Below are 20,107 nucleotides of genomic sequence, written 5' to 3' on the forward strand. Positions count from 1 at the left end.
GACACTGGAGATGCTTATTAGACACCAGGTGGGGAGGTCAAGTGGGTCATTGAGGGCTGAGTCTGCAGTTCTGGGGCTAAAGAGAGATGTCTGGGAACTGTCAGCACAAAAGGAGCCATGAGACTGGATGAGATCATCCGGGTCTGAGACTGAGCCACAGGCACCGTGCAGACCAGGAGGGCATAGAAGGGCACGGAAGGACATGGAAGGACATGGAAAACTCCAAGTGGCCCAGAGGAAGCTGTGGCCAGCCCTGCCTTCCAGAGTTGGGGGAGTGTAAGAGCTGAGGCCCAAAGGGTCAGGAGTGCTAAGCTGTGGAAAGGGTGGTGGATGGACTTTCCTTCTGGAAAGGGATGACAGCGTGGACGAAGGCCAAGAGGTGGGGAATGAGGCTGGAGGATCACGGGCCATTCACACAGGCAGTGAAAGTCAGCCTGAGGATTTGGCCCAGAGGTGATGGAGCCCCTGAAGGGTGTGTGTGGAGGGCAGAGCAGAGGGGACAAAACAGGGGGACGGCTCAGGAGACTGCGGCCATGCAAGGCCTGTACCTGGTGGCCTTCCGCAGAGCAAAGGAGGTGGAGCACAGGCTGGACCTCTGCTGGAAACAGCAGGAATGACTCCAGCCTCAGGGCAGCTGGCTGGCAGGATGCAGACACGCCATGGCTCCTGTTAAGGCCAGATCTGCCTCGGGTACCAAGATGCCAAGAGGTACTAGACTTGGAGTCTATCCTGGCAGGTGATATGGCAGAGTGTCACCAGAGCCTGCCGTGGGCACTAATGTGTGGGGCAGAGAGGTTTCCAGGCAGTGAGAGGTGGCAGCTGAGCTGAGCCACCAAGGACGGGAGGGCTGGAGCTACAGAGAGGAGAGAAGGGCCCTCCAGCAGGTGGGAACAGGGTCAGCATCCACAGCAACGGTGCCATTCCAGACACTGCACATGTCAGCCTCATGACTGCAAACCAGACCAGATGGGTTTGGCCATTGTCATGCCCAAGAAGCCACAGCTCAGAGAGGTCCAGTGACCTGGCCATGAAGACAGAGCTGGTAGTAGAGCTGGACTTCAGACCCAGGCAGCCCAGCCCTTTCCATGAGCTGAGTCCTCTGCCTCTGCCTCTTCCTTCCGAGCTCTGCCCATGTGTGTGGCCAGTCAGACGGTGAAGGAACTTAAACCACATAAAAAGGCCAGACAGGGCGGGGCATGGTGCCTCATACCTGTAGTCCCAGCACTTTGGGAGGCCAAGGAGGGCAGATCACCTGAGGTCAGGAGTTCAAGACCAGCCTGACCAACATGGTGAAACCCCATCTCTACAAAAAATACAAAAATTAGCCAGGCGTGGTGGTGGGCACCTGTAATCCCAGCTACTCAGGAGACTGAGGCAGGAGAATTGCTCGAAACCTGGGAGGTGGAGGTTGCAGTGAGCCAAGATCACACCACTACACTCCAGCCTAGACAACAGAACAAGACTCTGTCTCAAAAAAAAAGAAAAAAAAAAAAAAAGGCCAACAGAACTCCATGCTTAGGGTGCTTCTGGTTTTATTAGGGAGACAAATCACAAGAAACAATTGGATACAAAACAGTCCTAATGTGAAGCTGCGGAGGGCCTGAGTCTGGAGAGGAGGTGCCGGGAAGAGATCCTGCAGCTCTCAGATGTGAAGGGGCTGGGAGGGCGTGGGCACAGCCCTCTCATTTTGCAGTTCAGGAAACGGGCCCTGGGAGGGGAAGGGACATGGCCGAGGTCATGCAGAAGCCCAGGACAGTGGGGAAGTGCAAGTCCCTGCTCCCAGGTCAACGCCCATCTGCACCCATCTCTACCTGCGGAGGCTCCAATGAGGTGGGGAGGTGGGGGGGAAGGAAGGTCAGGAACGGGGTGAGGGAGGTGAGGGCAGCCCTGTGTTCTGCTAAAGGGGAAGAGGGAGGCAGCAGCAAGGGACCCAGGATGGCCATGGGCCAGCCCCCAGGCCTGCGTGGCAGGGAAGGGCTGTCCGGGCCTCTATTGAGACCCAGCCCCGTGGGAGCATGAGTCCCTCCCTCCTCTCTCAGGGCTAGGGCAGCACAGGTGTCTCCCTACAGGAACAGGGCTTGGGACCTCCCCTTACTGAGCCTGTAACCAAGACCCACGCCCTGGAGACAGAGGAGAGCCAAAACAGCTTCCTAAGAATATGTTCCTCCAGTCACCCAAAGCAACTGGGCATCCCCTTGGTGTCAAGAAGACATGAGTTCAAGTCCTTGTTCAACCCCCCAACGCACCCCATGAGAGCCTAAGTTGGTCTGTCCTCAGAGTGGGGATCAGAGCACATGTGCCTCAGAGCAGCTACAAGATCAGGGCACCAACTCCTGCTCTGAGAGCTGATTGGGAATGCCTCTCTGATAGGACGACATTCGAACAGTGAAGGAAGCAGTCCTGTGGATGACTGCGAGGCGACTGCGCCACACAAAGGGAACTGCAGGAGCAAAGGCCCTGGGGCAGGAGTAGGCCTGGCAGTTGGTAGAGCAGCCTGAGCATGGGGAGCAAGCAAAGCAGTGAATGAGAGGTTACAGGGCCCGATCACAGCGGGGCCTCATAGGCTGTGAGGAGGCTCTGGCTTTGATTTGATTGCATGGGAGATGGGGGCCACTGGAGGTTTCCAAACAGAAGAATGTTATGATCAAAGACGTCATAACAGGACAGCACCAGCTGCTGTGTTGACAAGAGACTATAAGGGCCAGGGCAAAAGCTGACTGACATAACCCCAGCAAGAGATAATGGTGGTAGCCTGACCAACCCAGGTCAAGGTAGTAGCCATGGAAGTGATAAAAAAGTAAGGTTCTGGATATACTGTATTTTTGAGACTAGAGTCAAGTGGGTGTGGGAATTGGAAGGGAGATATTAAGAATAATTCCACCAATCATTTACTGGACATTCAGGCCATCAGCATACAGCTGCCCAGGTTGTACACTGTACAACTCCAGTGTGAGTATCGCCCTCTGAAGTTACGTACTCATAGTCAGCCCTGTGAAAGTTTGCTCTCTGCCAGGCCCTGTGAAAAGCATCAGGATGCAACGACTGGCTCCTGTGCCAGTGCCTTTCCAGTGTGGCTTTCTGTTGAATAAACTGTGCTCTCTCATGTGCCAGAACCACAGGGTATAACTTTTGGGGCTGTGAGTGTCCTTGCAGGTGCTGGAGCTGTGAATGTCCTCCCAGGGGCCAGGGGATGGGGATGGCTGTGCTGTTGGGCAACAGAACCAGGTGGCAGGATCCCAGCATCTGGTTTCCTCACCCTCGCTCTCTTGTTTACCTGCAGAAGCAATTGTAGAGTCCGCCTTGTACAAATGTGTCCTGAAGCCCCTGAAGGAAGCCATCAACTCATGCCTGCATGAGATCCACAGCAAGGACGGTTCACTGCAGCAGCTCAAGGAGAACCAGCTAGTGATTCTGGCCACCACCACCACTGACCTAGGTGTGACCACCAGCGTGCCGGAGGTACCCATGATGGAGAAGATCCTGCAGAAGTTCGCCGGCATGCACAAGGCCTACTCACCTGAGAAGAAGATCTCCATCCTGCTCAAGACCTGCAAACTCATCTACGACTCCATGGCCCTTGGCAACCCAGGTCAGCGGGCAGCCGGGAGGGGCCTAGGCGAGGAGCTCTCTTTTTATGGGTCCATGACCCCACCCTGACAAGGACTCCGGAGCCCTTGGAAGGCCCCAGACTTTCCAGATTCAGAGCCCCCCTGGGGAGGAACTGGGTGTAGGTGGGGTGTAACTCCTGCGCCCTCTTGGAGTTACCTGGGGCCTGGGAGGAGAGCCACGATTGGCTGCTGCCTTGGAGGCAAGCGAGGAAGCCAGCCCACAGTTAACTTTGTGTGAATTAGGAAAAGCACTGTGTTAGTTTGCTAGGGCTGCAGAAACAATACCACAAGCTGAGTGGCTTAGCCAGCAGAAATATATATTGTCTCACAGTTTTGGAGGCTGGAAGGTTCAAGATCAAGGTGTGGGCATGGCTGTGCTCCCACTAAAGATGCCAGGGAAGGTTATTTTCCTTCCGAGCTTCTGGTAGTTCCTTGGCTTGTGGCCACAGAACTCTGATCTTCACATGGCATGCTTCCTGTGTGCATGTCTGTGTCCCAATTTCCTCTTTTTGTAAGAATGCCAGTCAGACTGGATTAGGGGCCCACCCTACTCCAGTATGACTTCATCTCAGCTAGTTACAGCTGCAACAACCCTGTTTCCAAATAAGGTCAGAGTCCTAGGTGCTGAGGGTTAAGACTTCAACATACAAATTTTGAGGGGACACAAGTCAACCCCTAACAGGTGCCTTAACCAATTAGCATTGATTTGATGCCTAAGTCCACGGGGCATGGTCAACTCTCTGATCTGGGTCAGGTGTGCCTGAGCTTGGGTGGCCTTATTCATGGATCTGTGATCAGAGGTGGGTCAGCTGGAGGCCAGATAGTCTGGGATGGCCTTGCCCACATGCTGGGTGGGTGGTTGGCTGCTGGCTGCTCTGGGATGGCCTTGCCCATATGCTGGGTAGTTCGTTGGCTGTTGGCTGGTCTGGGATGGCCTTGCCCATATGCTGGGTAGTTCGTTGGCTGTTGGCTGGTCTGGGATGGACTTGCCCACATGCTGGGTGGTTGGTTGGCTGTTGGCTGGTCTGGGACGGCCTTGTTCATGTGCTGAGTGGTTGATGAGCTGTTGGCTGGTCTGGGATGGCCTTGCTCACGTGCTGAGTGGTTGATGAGCTGTTGGCTGGTCTGGGATGGGGATGACTGAGCCATGAGTTTCTCATCCTCCAGCAGGTTAGCACAGGTATGTACCCATGGCAGTAGCTGGGGCCCCAGAGAACAAGCAAAGCCTGCAAGGCCCATTGAGGCCTGGCCCTGAACTGGCATGATGTTGCTCTGACACCTTTCATTGACTTGTTTAGGCACAAGAGACCATCCCAGACTCGAGGAGTGAGGAATATTTCCCCTCTGATGGAAACAGTACAAAGGCATATTGTAAAGGGTGTGGATGTGGGAGAGGAATCCGTGGGACTATTTGTAATCATTTGACTGCAGTCCTCCAGGCAGACAAGAATAGGCATCACTGCACGATGGGGCACAGCTCAATGAAGAGAAAGCTGGCAGGATTCATCCCTTCAGCTGGTGCCCTTGTGCAGTGAGCAAACTGTGTACCTGGACACGGCTGCCATGGCAATAGAGTGGATGGATAGCCACCTCTGTAGACTCACAGACGTGGGTTCGAATTCCTGGTCTGTCAGTTACTACCTATTTAAGCTTGAATGATTTACTTAACTCTTTAGAGCCCAATTTCCTCACCTGAGGAAGCTGCTTTACAGAGAGAGTAAAAGACCCTAAGACCCCTAATGGCTCGGAAGCCATACTCAGTCACTTGTGAGTATTAGAAACAATGTGTGTAAAATGGTGGCCTCCACACACAGCACCTGGCAGGCTCAACAAATGTGGCTGTGTTAAGAGAGGGATTCTCTTCATCTCCCCTGGAGAAGGGCAGGCCAGTTTGGCCATAGACCAACAGAAAGCAATTGTGGGAGTGTGATTGGGGTATGGTGCCAGATCCCCTCACCCTAGAAACCTTTCCTCTCAGATCTGTACAGGCCACAATTCCGGGTTAGTCACATTTTTGTGGTAAACTGATTTGTGTCTTGCGACTGTGTGTTAGAATTGTGCTCCCCAGGCCAGATGTGGTGGCTCATGCCTGTCATCCCAGCACTTTGGGAGGCTGAGATGGGGGGATCACGAGGTCAGGAGTTCGAGACCAGCCTGGCCAACATGGTGAAACCCTGCCTCTACTAAAAATACAAAAATTAGCCGGGTGTGGTGGCACAGGCCTGTAATCCCAGCTACTCAGGAGGCTGAGGCAGGAGAATGGCTTGAACCCGGGAGGCAGAGGTTGCAGTGAGCCGAGATCGTGCCACAGCATTCCAGCCTGGGTGACAGAGCGAGACTCCGTCACACACACACACACACACACAGAATTGTGTTCCCCAAAAGCAGACACCACGCCAGGGTGAACTCTGTATTAAGACTTTATCCTGATATTGGAGATATGATGGGAAGAGAGAGGGTTGTAGTAGAAGCAGGATGTAGTGAAGAGTTTGTTTTCATAGAGTGGACATTAGCCTCGGAGGGAGGTCGGGTGTCTTGTGCAGCCTGGGGCCCAGAGAACAAGCCCAGGATGTAAACTCCGCAACTGAGTAACCTCCAGGAAAATCCCCAAAGAAGTAGGTGGGGGACAGTGGACAGCCTGCAGAGCCCAGCGCTCTCGGTGAGTTTGACCTGGTCAGCCCCAGAGGGCTGGGACTCAGGGAAAGAATCGAGTATGCCCTGCCAGGCGACATGAGACCAAGGGTTAAGACCCCCTCGTGGCCTGGCAAAGGGTGTCCAAGAATGAGCGGGGCCTTCTCAAGCCTTCTCGGAGAGAGGCAGTCCTGGCTCTCTCTGCAGCAGCAGGCGTTGGAGAGGGAGGCAAGCTCAGAGGCGTCCTACACGGCATGCAGGGAAGCAGCAGTCAGACTGGATCAAGGCAGAAAGGAGACAGAGCCCCGGGGACCCTTTGCTGGGAACAGCCTCGGGGAGAGCAGGCAGGCTGGCCCTGGACCCTGCAGGGATCATGGAAGAGCAAGGTCCAGGCTTCCTTGCCGGCTCTGCCGCTTCTCAGCTTGTGGCTGTGTTAAAATGACTTAGGTGCTCAGCCACAGTTTTCTCTTATGTTCAACAGGCACAGCCACAACCACCTTACAGGCCTGTCTTGAGGCTTAGAGGAGTCTGAAGTTTGCATGTTGCCCAGCAGTTGGCACTTAGTCACAATAGCTATTGATTGGTTTTGGTGCTGAATTTCTAATTAGGGAAATCGTTGACCCTGGATTTGCTGGGCTTGGTGGTAAAGTCAGAGCCAAGGGTTTTATAGACCCTGAGACATGATCAGGGCGACAGCTTTGGGCTGGAAGGGGCAATTCCATTCTCGATGAGTCCCAGTTTATCCAGAAACCCCTAGCCTCCTGGAATTCTTTTTAAAACCCCGTGACTGAGGAGCAACATTCAAACACCATGATTTTTTTTTTTTAAACAGGGTCTCTTTCTGTTGCTCAGGCTTAAGTACAGTGGCACCACCCCCCAGGCTCAGGCAATCCTCCCACCTCAGCCTCCTGAGTAGCTGGGACTACAGGCATGCGCCACCAGACCCAGCTAATTTTTGTATTTTTTGTAGAGACAGGGTTTCACCATGTTGCCCAGGCTGGTCTCAAACTCCTGAGCTCAAGCAATTTGCCTGCCTCGGCCTCCCGAAGTGCTGAGATTACAGGTGTGAGCCACCACATCCAGCCTGACTTTTTTAAATTGACAGATAAAATTGTATGTATTTACTGTGTACAACATGATGCTTTCAATATCTACATTGTGGAATGACTAAATCTATCTAATTAACATAGGCATCACCTCACATAGTTATCATCCTTGTGGTGAGATCAAACACCGTGATTTTTGCTGACAATGAATTTGCTTTCTAAAAACTTACCAGAGAGCAGGGACTCGAGGAAGGAATGGCTAATTTTGAGGAGGGAGGAGGAGCAAGAAAGGCAGCCGCTGGAAAGGGCATGGCTGGTGTCACATGTGGTTGAATGGAGCAGAACCAGGTGCCTGCCATTTTCCATCCTCAGCAGGCAAGAGGGAGGGAGGCCGGAATCTCTGCAGATCCAGAAGCCAGGCTCAGTTGGGGAGACTCTGAGACATGAAGGTCAGGCCAGGGTTTCCCCCAGACACCAATGGGTTTCTTCTCAAGGAACAGAAAGAATGTTTCCCTCCCACCACTGGGTGAGCACTGGACTGGGAGCACCATGACTCCCAATTTCATCTCAGAACCGGGCAGGCCAGGGCTGTTCCATTCAGAGCCTCAGCATCTTCATCTGGGTGGAATTAGGTTCTGCTCAAATGGGTTTGGGATTTGTCAACCCCAAATCCAAAGAGCAGAGGATTTGGGGTTCATCCACAGTCCTGGGTTTGAACCCCAGCTTTGGTGCTATAGCCTTGAACATTAATCTCCCTGGACTTTTGTTTGTGTACAAAATGAGGGCGAAACGCTTGTCATGTTGCAATGCAGGAGCTGGGACAGCACATGGGACAGCCTAGGTACTCAAGGAGTTACTTCCCAAGACTCAGTTTTCCCACTCTTTAAATGGGGCTAGGAACGCCTCTCTCTGGGCTGTTGTGGGGATCAAAGTTTATGAATGAGTGTTTAGATATTAGGATGCAGGAACAGCTGCCTCCCAGCCACGTTCCCAAAAATACAGAAGCTGAACGCAGTGGTTTTCAAGACAGATTCCACAAGGCACCCCAGGGGCCACCAAGGGGTCGAAAGACAAGCTGGGCCCCAAGCCAGCTCCACCCCAGACAACCCTGCTTGTACCTGTTTTACACGTGGGGTTCTGCAGGGGATTTTGTTTCAAAAAAAAGAGTTCTATTTTTTTTACGTTTCATTTGGAAATAATTTCAAACTTCAAAAACTCTAAGAATAGAAACAGTACATAGAAACAGGAACACCTGCAGACCCTTTGTGAATTGTTAACATCGGACCCCCTCCGCTTCATCATTTTCTTTCTCTGTCTACATACATAATGTTTTTTCTGAATTGTGTAAGGGTAAGTTACATACATCTGGGTCCTTTACCCCGAAACGCTTTCCTAGGTATTTTGTTGGTGTACGTATGTAAGATTACATAACTCTTACACAGCCACGGTAGAGTTGTCCATTGCATACATTTATGTTAATACAATGTTTTTATCTAAACTTCCAGGTTGTCACTTGACTTAAGAAGGTCCTTTTTAGAATTTACCCCTCATGTTCAGGATCTGGTGGAGGGTTAGATGTTGCATGTGCTTGTCATGTGTCTTTAACCTCCTTTAATCTGGAATATCTCATATTTGTTGCTGACTGATGGAAATACAATCTGAGGAATGCGTCATTAGGGAATTTCATTGTTGTGCAAACATTTTAGAGTGTACTCACACAAACCTAGATAGCACAGCCTACTATACCCCTGGGCTATATGGTATGGCCCATTGCCCCCAGGCTACCACCCTGTACAGCATGTGACTGTGCTGAAAACTGCAGGCGGTTGTAGCTCAGTGGCAAGTATTTTGTATCTGAACATATCTAAACGTAGAAAAGGTGCCGTAAAAGTCCAGCATTATGATCTTATGGAACCACTGTCATATATGTGGTCCATCGTTGACCAAAACTTCGTTATGCATTGCGTGACTGTATTTCCACAGCCTTTCTTTGTCTTTTTTTTTTTTTTGAGATGTAGTCTCGCTCTGTCGCCCAGGCTGGAGTGCAGTGGCACTATCTCAACTCACTGCAAGCTCCGCCTCCCGGGGTCCCACTATTCTCCTGCCTCAGCCTCCTGAGTAGCTGGGACTACAGGTGCCCACCACTACACTCAGCTAATTTTTTTTTGTATTTTTAGTAGAGACAGGGTTTCACCGTGTTAGCCAGGATGGTCTTGATCTCCTGACCTCGTGATCCGCCCGCCTCAGTCTCCCAAAGTGCTGGGATTACAAGCGTTAGCCACCACGCCCAGCCTCTTTGTCTTTAATGACATTGATGTTTTTGAGGGATACTGGTTTTTTCCACCACCCCCACATTTTCTTTTTTTTTTTTTTTTTTTTTTTTTTTTTTTTTTTTTTTGAGACGGAGTCTCGCTCTGTCGCCCAGGCTGGAGTGCAGTGGCCGGATCTCAGCTCACTGCAAGCTCCGCCTCCCGGGTTCACGCCATTCTCCTGCCTCAGCCTCCAGAGTAGCTGGGACTACAGGCGCCCGCCACCTCGCCCGGCTAGTTTTTTGTATTTTTTAGTAGAGACGGGGTTTCACCGGGTTAGCCAGGATGGTCTCGATCTCCTGACCTTGTGATCCGCCCGTCTCGGCCTCCCAAAGTGCTGGGATTACAGGCTTGAGCCACCGCGCCCGGCCCACCCCCACATTTTCTTAATGAAAGTTCCTCATTCTGTGTTTGTCAGATGTTTCCTGATGATTAGATTGAGGTTATGCATTCTCAGCCAGATCCCAACTGACTTCAATTCTGACTTTGACATTCAGTAATTTTAGAACGAGGTCCCAGGCATTCAACTCACACCTCCCTCTGGCAGGTGATCCAGGCAACTGTGTAGTCTGTGGCCTTGCTACCCGAAGTGTGATCTGCAGCCCAGCAGCTCTTCATTGAGCCCTGGGAGCTGCGAGTGACCCCACAGAGAGGCAGACTCCAGCCCGAGTCCTGCCTACCTCCACCACTGACCTACTTCCTCCACCACTGACTGCTTTAAGCAAAAAACAGCCCTCCGTGTCCACCACTCCTGACTTCCGCCCTGCCCTAGCCTTGCCTCTAGCCTTCCCAGCTCCCTCACCTCCAGGGAAGATTCCTCACCCACCTGCCTCATTGCTGTGCTGCAGGCAACAGTAGCTTGATGTGGTACCTTCATGGCCCACTTGAAAGGGGAGTAAAATAGGGTGGGCCGCTGGCAAGACCTGTTGGAACAGTGAGGAAAGGGGTAAACATGGAGACACAAGATCTAAGTTAACTGGCTATGCTATCTTCTCCAGAAAGACAGGGCCAGGATTAAACCTAGTATAGCTCCCTCTAAAGCCTGTGCTCCCATCACCATGCCAGTGGCTGGTCTAGGAATGAACCCCAAGTTTCAGAATCCTGGTCGAATGTGTTTTCTCCTATCACAAATTTAGGGTCCTGAGTTAGGCAGATTGGGGAGTTCATGGAAGCAAATGGCTTTGGATAAACTGGCCCTCCATCCTGGAATCAGGAGCAGACCGATTCTTCATGGACTTCATGAGGCTTGGTGAGAGCGGCCAGAACTTCTAGATTCATTTCTTCTATCACTTTGACAAAGAAGTCATTCCCACCTATTTGATGTCTAAGACTAGTCATTCAGAGCTGGTTCTGCTGCTGGGGAGAAACAGATTCAAGTCCAAGAAACCCTCCTTAAGATGGGAGGGGGAGAAAGAGGGTAGGGGTGCAGTTCAGGAACCTTCTAATGTGAATGCCGAGCAGGAGGCATCCCAAAGGGTACTGACGGCCTGAGGCTGCCTTTTCAGCTCCTTGAGTAGTCCCTGTAAACACCCTGCTACCACCCATGTGAGCTTCTGGAAACAGGGCCTGGCTCCTAACCCCAGGGGAATGGAGTACACTACTGACCACGTGGTGGGATGTGGGGGCCAACGGGGTGGTGATAGAGTCCCAGGTCCCTTGCCATCCACTTCCCTGGCAGAGACCACAAAGTCAAGAGCTCACAGCTAGTTTAGGCAAGGGCAGCCACAGAGGAATTAGATGGGAGGAGGGCTCTTGATGGGGACCCCAGGGGTATGGAATAATGGGCCTTGTGATATTGACTGGGGGTAGAGAGGACAGGCAGGGAGGTCAGGCTGTTGGTTTTTTTAAATCTATGTTTAAAAAAATTAAACTGGGCTAGGCGCGGTGCCTCACGCCTGTAATCCCAGCACTTTGGGAGGCCGAGGTGGGCGGATCATGAGGTCAGGAGTTCGAGACCAGCCTGACCAACATGGTGAAATCCCGTCTCTACTAAAAATACAAAATTTAGCCGGGCATGGTGGCGCACACCTGCAATCCCAGCTACTCAGGAGGCTGAGGCAGGAGAATCACTTGAACCCAGGAGGCAGAGGTTGGGTGACAGAACAAGACTCCATCTCAAAAAAAAAAAAAAAAAAATTAAACTGACTTTTGATGATCAAAGTCACTCGTGCTTATTGTTGCAAATTGATCAATAGTATGTTGGTGAATTTCTTCCTAGTCTTTTTGAAATAACTACAGATAGGTAGATAGATAATTGGTTAAGAAAACATTTGCTGCTATAAACATTTGCTGCTATTTGATTAGCTAGATAAGCCCTCTCATCTCTAACTCAATAGAAGTGTATTTCTCACTCATATAAGTCTAATACATGGAAGAGGGTTGGAGGTGGAGGGCCATGCTCCATATGGTCATTCAGGGATCCATGCATAGGAAGACTTCCTAGGTCTCCCTAGAGATTGACATCCAGGTGACAGTAAGGGGGTGGGCATCTGAAAGAGAGCTTTCCTTCTCCAAAAGGTTGTGACTCACAACCTTGCTTTTTTACCCCACAACACAAATGGAGTGCAGGTCCCCTAAGATGTCATGTTCTGAGGCTTATAGGACACACTCCCCTCCTGTCTTTCATAATAATTGTGTCTGGCATTTACTGCTCCATGCTAATTACCTTCCATCTGTCTTGTCGTGTCATCCTCACAACCACTCCGGCGGATGTGGACACTGTGATTATCCCCGTTTTACAGCTGAGGAAGCTAAGGCTCAGTGAAGTTAAGTAGCACGCTTACAGTCACACCTGATGAGCAGGTGAGTGGTTGACCTGAGACTTGAACCCGGGTCCTTTGCTGAAACCCGGGACCCTCTGGCCTCTCCAGCCTGCCTCCCCAGGGCATCCTGAGGTAAGAGATGACCTTAGAAAGGACAGACACAAGTCATGGCTGAGTTTTGCAGTGCCTCCAACCTCATACCTTTTCAAGCCAGAGTGGGATTTCGTGTCTTCAGGCCTCAAAGCCCACAGCCTGCGTAGCTGACTGGCTTGTGGGCTGAGCTCTCTGAAGAGGAACGCAGGGAGCTGGAGTGTTTTCCTCAGGGACACAGTGTAGCTCAGAGCAGAACTGAGACTTAAGCAGCATCTGTGCAAAGTGCAAGCAACCAAACAGGGTCGCTTCAAGGAGCTCAGTGGGAGAGAGGGGGCTGGGTTCTAATCTCATGACAGTCACAGACTTTACAAGTGACCTCCAGCCAACCATTTCTCTGCTGAGGCTTTCAGTTCTTTCATCTGTGCAGCTGAAAGTTCAGACTAGATCAGTAGTTTTCAAACTATTTCCAGGAAACTCTCTAGGGGCCACAGACATAGCTGGGGACCACCTTGGAACAGTGGAGGGGCGTAGTTGAAAAGAGATGAGCAGGCCAGCCCTACTGTCCCACCCTGAGTCAACCAGAGAAGCTGAACTGTGCATAAGTTACCCATTACCAAAGGCTTCCATTGCAAACACAGATTTGAAGTTCTAAATGGCCTCTACTTCCTGCTGTCATATGTTTTTATCAAATAAATTGATTCATTCAACAGTTCAACAAACTTTTCTTGACAATGCAGATTTTTTTTTTTTTTTTTTTTTTTTTCTGAGATGGAGTTTCACTTTGTTGCCCAGGCTGGAGTTCAGTGGCGCCATCTTGGCTCACTGCAAGCTCCGCCTCCCGGGTTCACACCATTCTCCTGCTCAGCCTCCCGAGTAGCTGGGACTACAGGCACCTGCCACCATTCCCGGCTAATTTTTATTTTTATTTTTATTTTTATTTTTAGTAGAGATGGGGTTTCACCACATTAGCCAGGATGGTCTCGATTTCCTGACCTCGTGATCCGCCCACCTCAGCCTCCCAAAGTGCTGGGATTACAGGCATGAGCCACCGTGCCCGGCCGACAATGCAGATTTTTTTTTTTTTTTTTTTTTTTTTTTTTGAGACGGAGTCTCGCTGTGTCTCCCAGGCTGGAGTGCAGTGGCCGGATCTCGGCTCACTGCAAGCTCCGCCTCCCGGGTTCACGCCATTCTCCTGCCTCAGCCTCCCAAGTAGCTGAGACTACAGGCGCCCGCCACCACGCCCGGCTAGTTTTTTGTACTTTTAGTAGAGACGGGGTTTCACCATGTTAGCCAGGATAGTCTTGATCTCCTGACCTCGTGATCCACCCGCCTCGGCCTCCCAAAGTGCTGGGATTACAGGCTTGAGCCACCGCGCCCGGCCGACAATGCAGATGTTAAGAGCAAAACCCGGCCGGGCGCGGTGGCTCACGCCTGTAATCCCAGCACTTTGGGAGGGCAAGGCGGGCGGATCACAAGCTCACGAGATCGAGACCACGGTGAAACCCCGTCTCTACTAAAAATACAAAAAATTAGCCGGGCGCGGTTGTGGGCGCCTGTAGTCCCAGCTACTCGGGAGGCTGAGGCAGGAGAATGGCGTGAACCCGGGAGGCGGAGCTTGCAGTGAGCCCAGATCGCGCCACTGCACTCCAGCCTGGGGGACAGAGGGAGACTCCGTCTCAAAAAAAAAAAAAAAAAAAAAAAAAGAGCAAAACCCAGGAAGACCCAGCCCACGTTTTTAGGATGTTCATAATTCAAGCTAAAAACAAGCATTAAACAAGCAAGCGTCTTGCAGTGTGATAACTGATATTCATTCATGCTTTTAGCAAATATGTTTATTAAATACCTACTATAGACCAGGTACCATTGAGGTTTCAGATATAAACAGTGAACAAGATAAGGTACCTGCCCGAGTAAAACTTTCATTCGAGGAGGAGAGATAGGCAATAACAAGTAAACAGAAATGCAAAATATATCCTCCAAGGTGAAACGTGCAACTGGGGTGGATAAAGCAGGGTAGGGGGTCTGAGGAGGGTTGGAGGAGTTTGCTGTCCTGGGACTGGGTGGTCAGGGAAGGCCTCTCTGAGTTAACATGTGATATTGACTTTCCCATTCTGCAATGCCAGGACTGGGGAGAACCATTACAAGGGCATTGGGCCTAGCTAAGGAGCTCTTCAAGGAAGACTTCTGGGAGGAAAAAAGTGGCTTTAAGTGGGAATCTTGGTGGAAAGCTAGGGCCAGGGCAGGGCATAGTCATGAGCCTCCTGCTGCCCCAGGGTTGCAGCATCAGCCACTGGCCTTCACTAAGAGCCCAGTGAACAAATGGGGGCCCTGGGTGGGGGGTGGGGTAGGAAGTAGTTTTGATAAGATGCTCAATCCTTTCCTCTCCCTCAGGGTCTGCAAACTGTGGCCCTCCCAGCCAACTCTGTCCTACCACCTGATTTTGCAAATAAAGTTGTATTAGAACACAACCCATATCCATACTCAGCATCTAGGGCTGCTTGTGTTCTAAGGGCCGAGTTGAATAGTTAGGACAGAGACCGTGTGGCCCATGAAACTAAAAATATGTACTTTCTGGCCTTTTACAGAAAAAAGTTTGCTAGCTCCTCTTTTAGACAATGCTTCCTCGCCCTGTCACCCAGGCTGGAGTGCAGTGGCACAATCATAGCTTACTGCAGCCTCAACCTCCTGAGCTCAAGCACGTCCTCCTACCTCAGCCTCCAGAGTAGCAGGGACTACAGATGCATGCCACCACACCCAGCTGATTTTTTTTTTTTTTTTAGTAAAGACAAAGTCTCACTATGTTGCCCAGGCTGGAGTTAGGGCCTTTCTAATCCTCATTGTCTGTGTGATCCAGCTGAGCACCCCTTCAGCTCATTTTGATCTTAAAGAGAGCTTTCCTTCTCCAAAAATCTCCCAGCAGATGAAATATGCATAAAACCCCAGCCAGCTTTTTGAAATGTGATCAGCTACCTACAGATGGCAAACAGATGTGACCTGGCAAAAAAGAAAGCAGAAATCACCAGGAAGTGGAGGCTGCAACCAGCAGGGCATTTGGATGCACAGCCAAATGGACGTGATCTCTGGTCCACCCAAGACAGATGTTCAGCTCACAGGAGAAGGATTTCGCAGCTAACATCCCAGTGGCACCTCCTGAGGCCCCTGTGTGCTCAGGGCTGAGCCCCGAACCTGGGGTTCCAGGCTGCTCAGGAAGGAGCATGCAGCCCTAACTGCCAAAAGGTTGGGCTGGGACCCAGTACGTGTAAACAATGTTTGAAGCTTGTGTTGGTCCATGAGGAGCTATCATGCCTGTATGGATACTGTCTCACCAACATCAACAGCCAGAGACCCAGATTCTAGTCCCAGCTCTGCTACTGACCAGCTGTAGGGCTTTGAGCAAATTGAGGCCCATCTCTGAGCCTCAATTTCCTCACAGCATGGTTGGACGTGATAAACTAAGGCCAATGGTGTGCTGGAGTCAGCTCACATCAGCTCGTGGGAACTGACTGTGTGCATCTCTTCCCAGCTCTGTGTTCTCATTGGTAGCTTGAAGTTGAAAATTGTGGAAATATTTAGATCATGGAAATTGGCAAATGCTACAAATCAAGGTTGATTTTTTTCCTTCAGAGAGCCAGTTGTTAAGCATTTCCCAGGACACCACTGTCTAAGGCCCACAGGACATCTCAGTATCTATGACCCTACCCCTGGCGGGACAGTGGTACCCAGTAAGAACACACATGGGACATAGTTCAGTCCATTGTCAGCAGCCTACGTCCCAAGCCTATGCAGGGGACTGGAAAAGCAGTGATGCGAGAGAGGCTCAGAGAGGGTTAGTGACTCACTCTGGCTCACACAGCCTCCATCCCTGCCCTCAGCATACTCACAATGTGAAGAAGGGGGCAGGCTCTGAATCAGTCAAGGCATATGGGAGCCAGAGCAGGAACGGTCCAGCTGTGCTGGAGGATGTGGGAGAGCACAAGGAGAAGTTGATAACGGGAAGGTAGGGAGGGGCTCCCAGGCAGGGGGAACTGTGTGTGCAAAGGCCTGGAGAAGGGAGAGTGTATTCAGAGTTCAGGGAATGGGCTGTGGTGCAACCTAGTGGGATGTTATGTGGGAGGGTGATGGAGGCAGAATGTCATCTCAAATTGGAAGATAGAAAGTAGAGTAGGCACCTGCAACCCCAGGGCAGCCCAGGAGGGCTTCTTGGAGTTGGAGGAGGCAGATCTTGAAGGATGAGTCAAATTAGTAGGAACATGGAATTGTTGGTCAAGATTCCTCAAGGAAAACATGGGAAGAAGAGCAGGTAAAGGACCTTCCATAGCCAGGGAGTACAAAGCCACAGTCCTGGGCCCCCTCCCTTCCTGTCCCCTTCATACCCACATGGCCCGCCCTGAAGTCCTCAGACCTAGGGCCCCAGTTGGGCCATCCTTTGGCTGAAAGTCATTACTTCCTCAAGCAGGGTTTCTCACCTGTGGCCCTGCGGACATTTGGGGTGTCCTCTGCATCCCAGTTGCTGGCCCATTTTGCAGATGTAGAAACGGAGTGTGGCCAGAAAGGCAGGTCACACGGGGCCGCATTGTCTAAAAAATTAACCAAGGATGGGCCATGAGCAGAATCCACATTCACTGGACAAAAACGACTGGAGGCCTCCATGGTTGCAGTGGTATACTGCAGGAGCCAGGACTTAGAGACGAGGCCGCCCAGGCTATGCGGGAAGATGGGAAATGGAGTCTTTATTTGGGGTGGCCTTATCCTGGCTAAAAGTCAGGAGTTCTGTTACTTTGAAAATAGAGACTGGAGCCAAGTGTGCGGTGGCTTATGCCTGTAAGCTCAGCACTTTGGGAAGCTGAGGCGAGCGGATCACTTGAGGTCAGGAGTTCGAGACCAGCCTGGCCAACATGGCAAAATCCCATCTCTACTTAAAAAAAAAAAAAAGTTATCAGGCGTGGTGGTGAGCACCTATAATCCCAGCTAGTCAGGAGGCTGAGACGAGAGAATCACCTGAACCTGGGAGGCGAAGGTTGCAGTGAGCCGAGATCGCACCACTGCACTCCAGTCTGGGCGACAAGAGTGAGACCCCATCTACAGAAAAGAAAAAGAAAATAGAGACTGGACAATGCAGAAGGAAGGAAAGCAACCACTAGTCTCCGGTGCTCACACCAGGCTAGAACAGACTACGCAGGCAAGGAACACGAGACCCCCCTAGTCAGCTGAATGTGACCCTGAAATCACAACCCCTGGCGAGACCATGGGCTTCAGCCTGGGAGGGTCCTAAGGGCAGGAACCACCTCTGACTCACGTCTTCTGTCTCCCTGTGTGCAGGGCCCACACCCGTAGCCACTCATACTGGCAGTCCTTGACCAAGTCCTCATTTTGTGCCAGCCTCTGCCCTAAGAATTACCTGCAGGGCCAGGGTTTGTGGGAGGTGAGGGAGACACTCGCCTTAGGGGCAAAATGCAGGGGGATGCCCAAGAAACTCAACCACAAAGATAAATTTTATATATATGTGTGTGTATGTATATATACACATAATTTTTTAAATAATTCAGTGGTTTTCAGTATATTTGCAAGGTCATATGACTAAAACTACTCCAATTCCAAAACATTTTTATCACCCCAAAAAGAAACTCTGTACCCATTAAAAATCACTCCCTATTCTCTTTTCTGCCAACTCCAGGCAACCACTCATCTGCTTTCTGTCTCTGTGGATTTGCTTATTCTGGACGTTGCATACAGATGGAATCCTATCATACGTACAATATGCAGTCTTCCATGGCTGACTTCTTTCACTTAGCATAATATCATCACGGTCTATCAATATCACAGCGGCCAGGCGCGGTGGCTCACGCCTTTAATCCGGCACTTTGAGAGGACGAGGCCGGTGGATCATTGAGCCCAGGACTTCGAGACCAGCCTGGGCAACATGGCAAAACCCTGTCTCTAACAAAAATACAAAAAGAAAAAAAAAAAAAATAGCCAGTCTCATAACCCGGTCTCAAAAAAATGAACAAATATCAGTATTACAGCATGTATGAGTAGCTTGTTCCTTTTCATTCCCAAAGACTTCCATGGTATGCATGCACATTTTGCCTGTGTATCCACAAGTGATGGACAAGTAGCCATCTCCACTTCTTGGCTATTATGGCCAATACTGCCATGAACATTTGTGTGCAGGTCTCTGTGTGGAAATATGTTTTTGTTTCTCTCAGGTGTATATATAACTAGGAGTGGAACTTTGGGCTCATGTGACAAGATAAGTACTATTTTAATGCAGTATTTTTTTTAAAAAAATAAAAATTAATGAAAAAGCCATGATGAACAAAATATCCACTTTTTTTTAGAGACAGAGTTTCACTTTGTTGCCCAGGCTGGAGTACAGTGGCACAATGTTGGCTCACTGCAACCTCCGCCTCCCAGGTTCAAGTGATTCTCGTGCCTCAGCCTCCGGAGTAGCTGGGATTACAGGCTTACGCCGCCATGCCTTGCTAATTTTTGTATTTTTAGTAGAGATGGCGTTTCCCCACATTGGCCAGGTTGGTCTCGAACTCCTGACCTCAGGTGATCCGCCTGCCTGGGCCTCCCAGAGTCCTGGAATTAGAGACATGAGCTACCACGCCTGGCCGCCACATTTTCAATGAAGTCAGGCTGTTGTCTGTTTTATGATCCTGCGTTACTGTGCTATCGAACAGTCATTTCCAATCAGCCTGCGGTTTCCAGGCCCACATACTTTTGTGATGGCTGACAGTAGAAAGCGAACATATTGGCAACCAGATTTTAGATACAGTCGTTGTTTCTTGAGTGTAGCACGTTTGTTAACTTTTTCCACCTGGTTCAAACTATGAGAGCTGTTTTGATAAACACATATGGGGCACACAGTTTTCCTTTTGCCTCGGGCTTTGCTATGGCTGTGACCAGCTGCACCATTTCAGTTAATCCTCAAACATCCTCGGGCACCTCTTTCTCCAACCTCCCTGCTGAGGTGAGAGGAGGGAAGGAGCTTGCTACAGTCCACAGCTGGTAAGTAGAAGAGCTGGGATTTGAACCCAGGTCTGGGCTTGGAGACTCGGCCTTCACACCGTGCCTCTCAGCAGTGTAGCCTGCAGTTGCCCAGGAGGGTCACTTTAGCTCTCTGAAGTATTTTATTCAGGCAGGGGGCAGCCTCATTGTTACGAGGACAGATGTGAATGTGCAGAATTCACTATGAAATCTGACAACCTGGGCACCATGGCAAAACCCCATCTCTACAAAAAAATACATACATACAAAAATTAGCTGAGCGTGGTGGTATGTGCCTGTAGTCCCAGCTACTCAGGAGGCTGAGGTGGGAAGATTGCTCGAGCTCAGGAAGTCAAGGTTGCAAGTGAACTGATATTAAGCCACCATACTCCAGCCTGGGCGACAGAGTGAAACCTTGTCTCAAAGGCCGGGCGCCGTGGCTCACACCTGTAATCCCAGCACTTTAGGAGGCTGAGGCAGGTGGATCACTTGAGGTCAGGAGTTCCAGACCAGCCTGATCAACATGGTGAAAACCCGTCTCTACTAAAAATACAAAAATTAGCTGGGTATGGCAGCGCACGCCTGTAATCCCAGCTACTCGGGAGGCTAATGCAGGAGAATCGCTTGAACCCGGGAGGCGGAGGTTGCAGTGAGCCGAGATGGCA

At 50.6% G+C, this 20,107-nt stretch overlaps 1 protein-coding gene across 2 annotated transcripts in view; it reads left to right on the forward strand.

Annotated features, from left to right (window-relative positions):
* RIN3 (Ras and Rab interactor 3) overlaps positions 1–20,107 on the forward strand; it is a 184,185-nt gene that overhangs the window by 149,534 nt on the left and 14,544 nt on the right. For both annotated transcript variants that reach the window (XM_025392754.1, XM_025392755.1), the window contains one exon: positions 3,281–3,589. In XM_025392754.1, the coding sequence (XP_025248539.1) occupies positions 3,281–3,589 (309 nt within the window). The remainder of the gene's footprint in view (positions 1–3,280; positions 3,590–20,107) is intronic.

Source organism: Theropithecus gelada, chromosome 7b, assembly GCF_003255815.1.
Source record: "Theropithecus gelada isolate Dixy chromosome 7b, Tgel_1.0, whole genome shotgun sequence".
NCBI classification, from domain to species: Eukaryota; Metazoa; Chordata; class Mammalia; order Primates; family Cercopithecidae; genus Theropithecus; species Theropithecus gelada.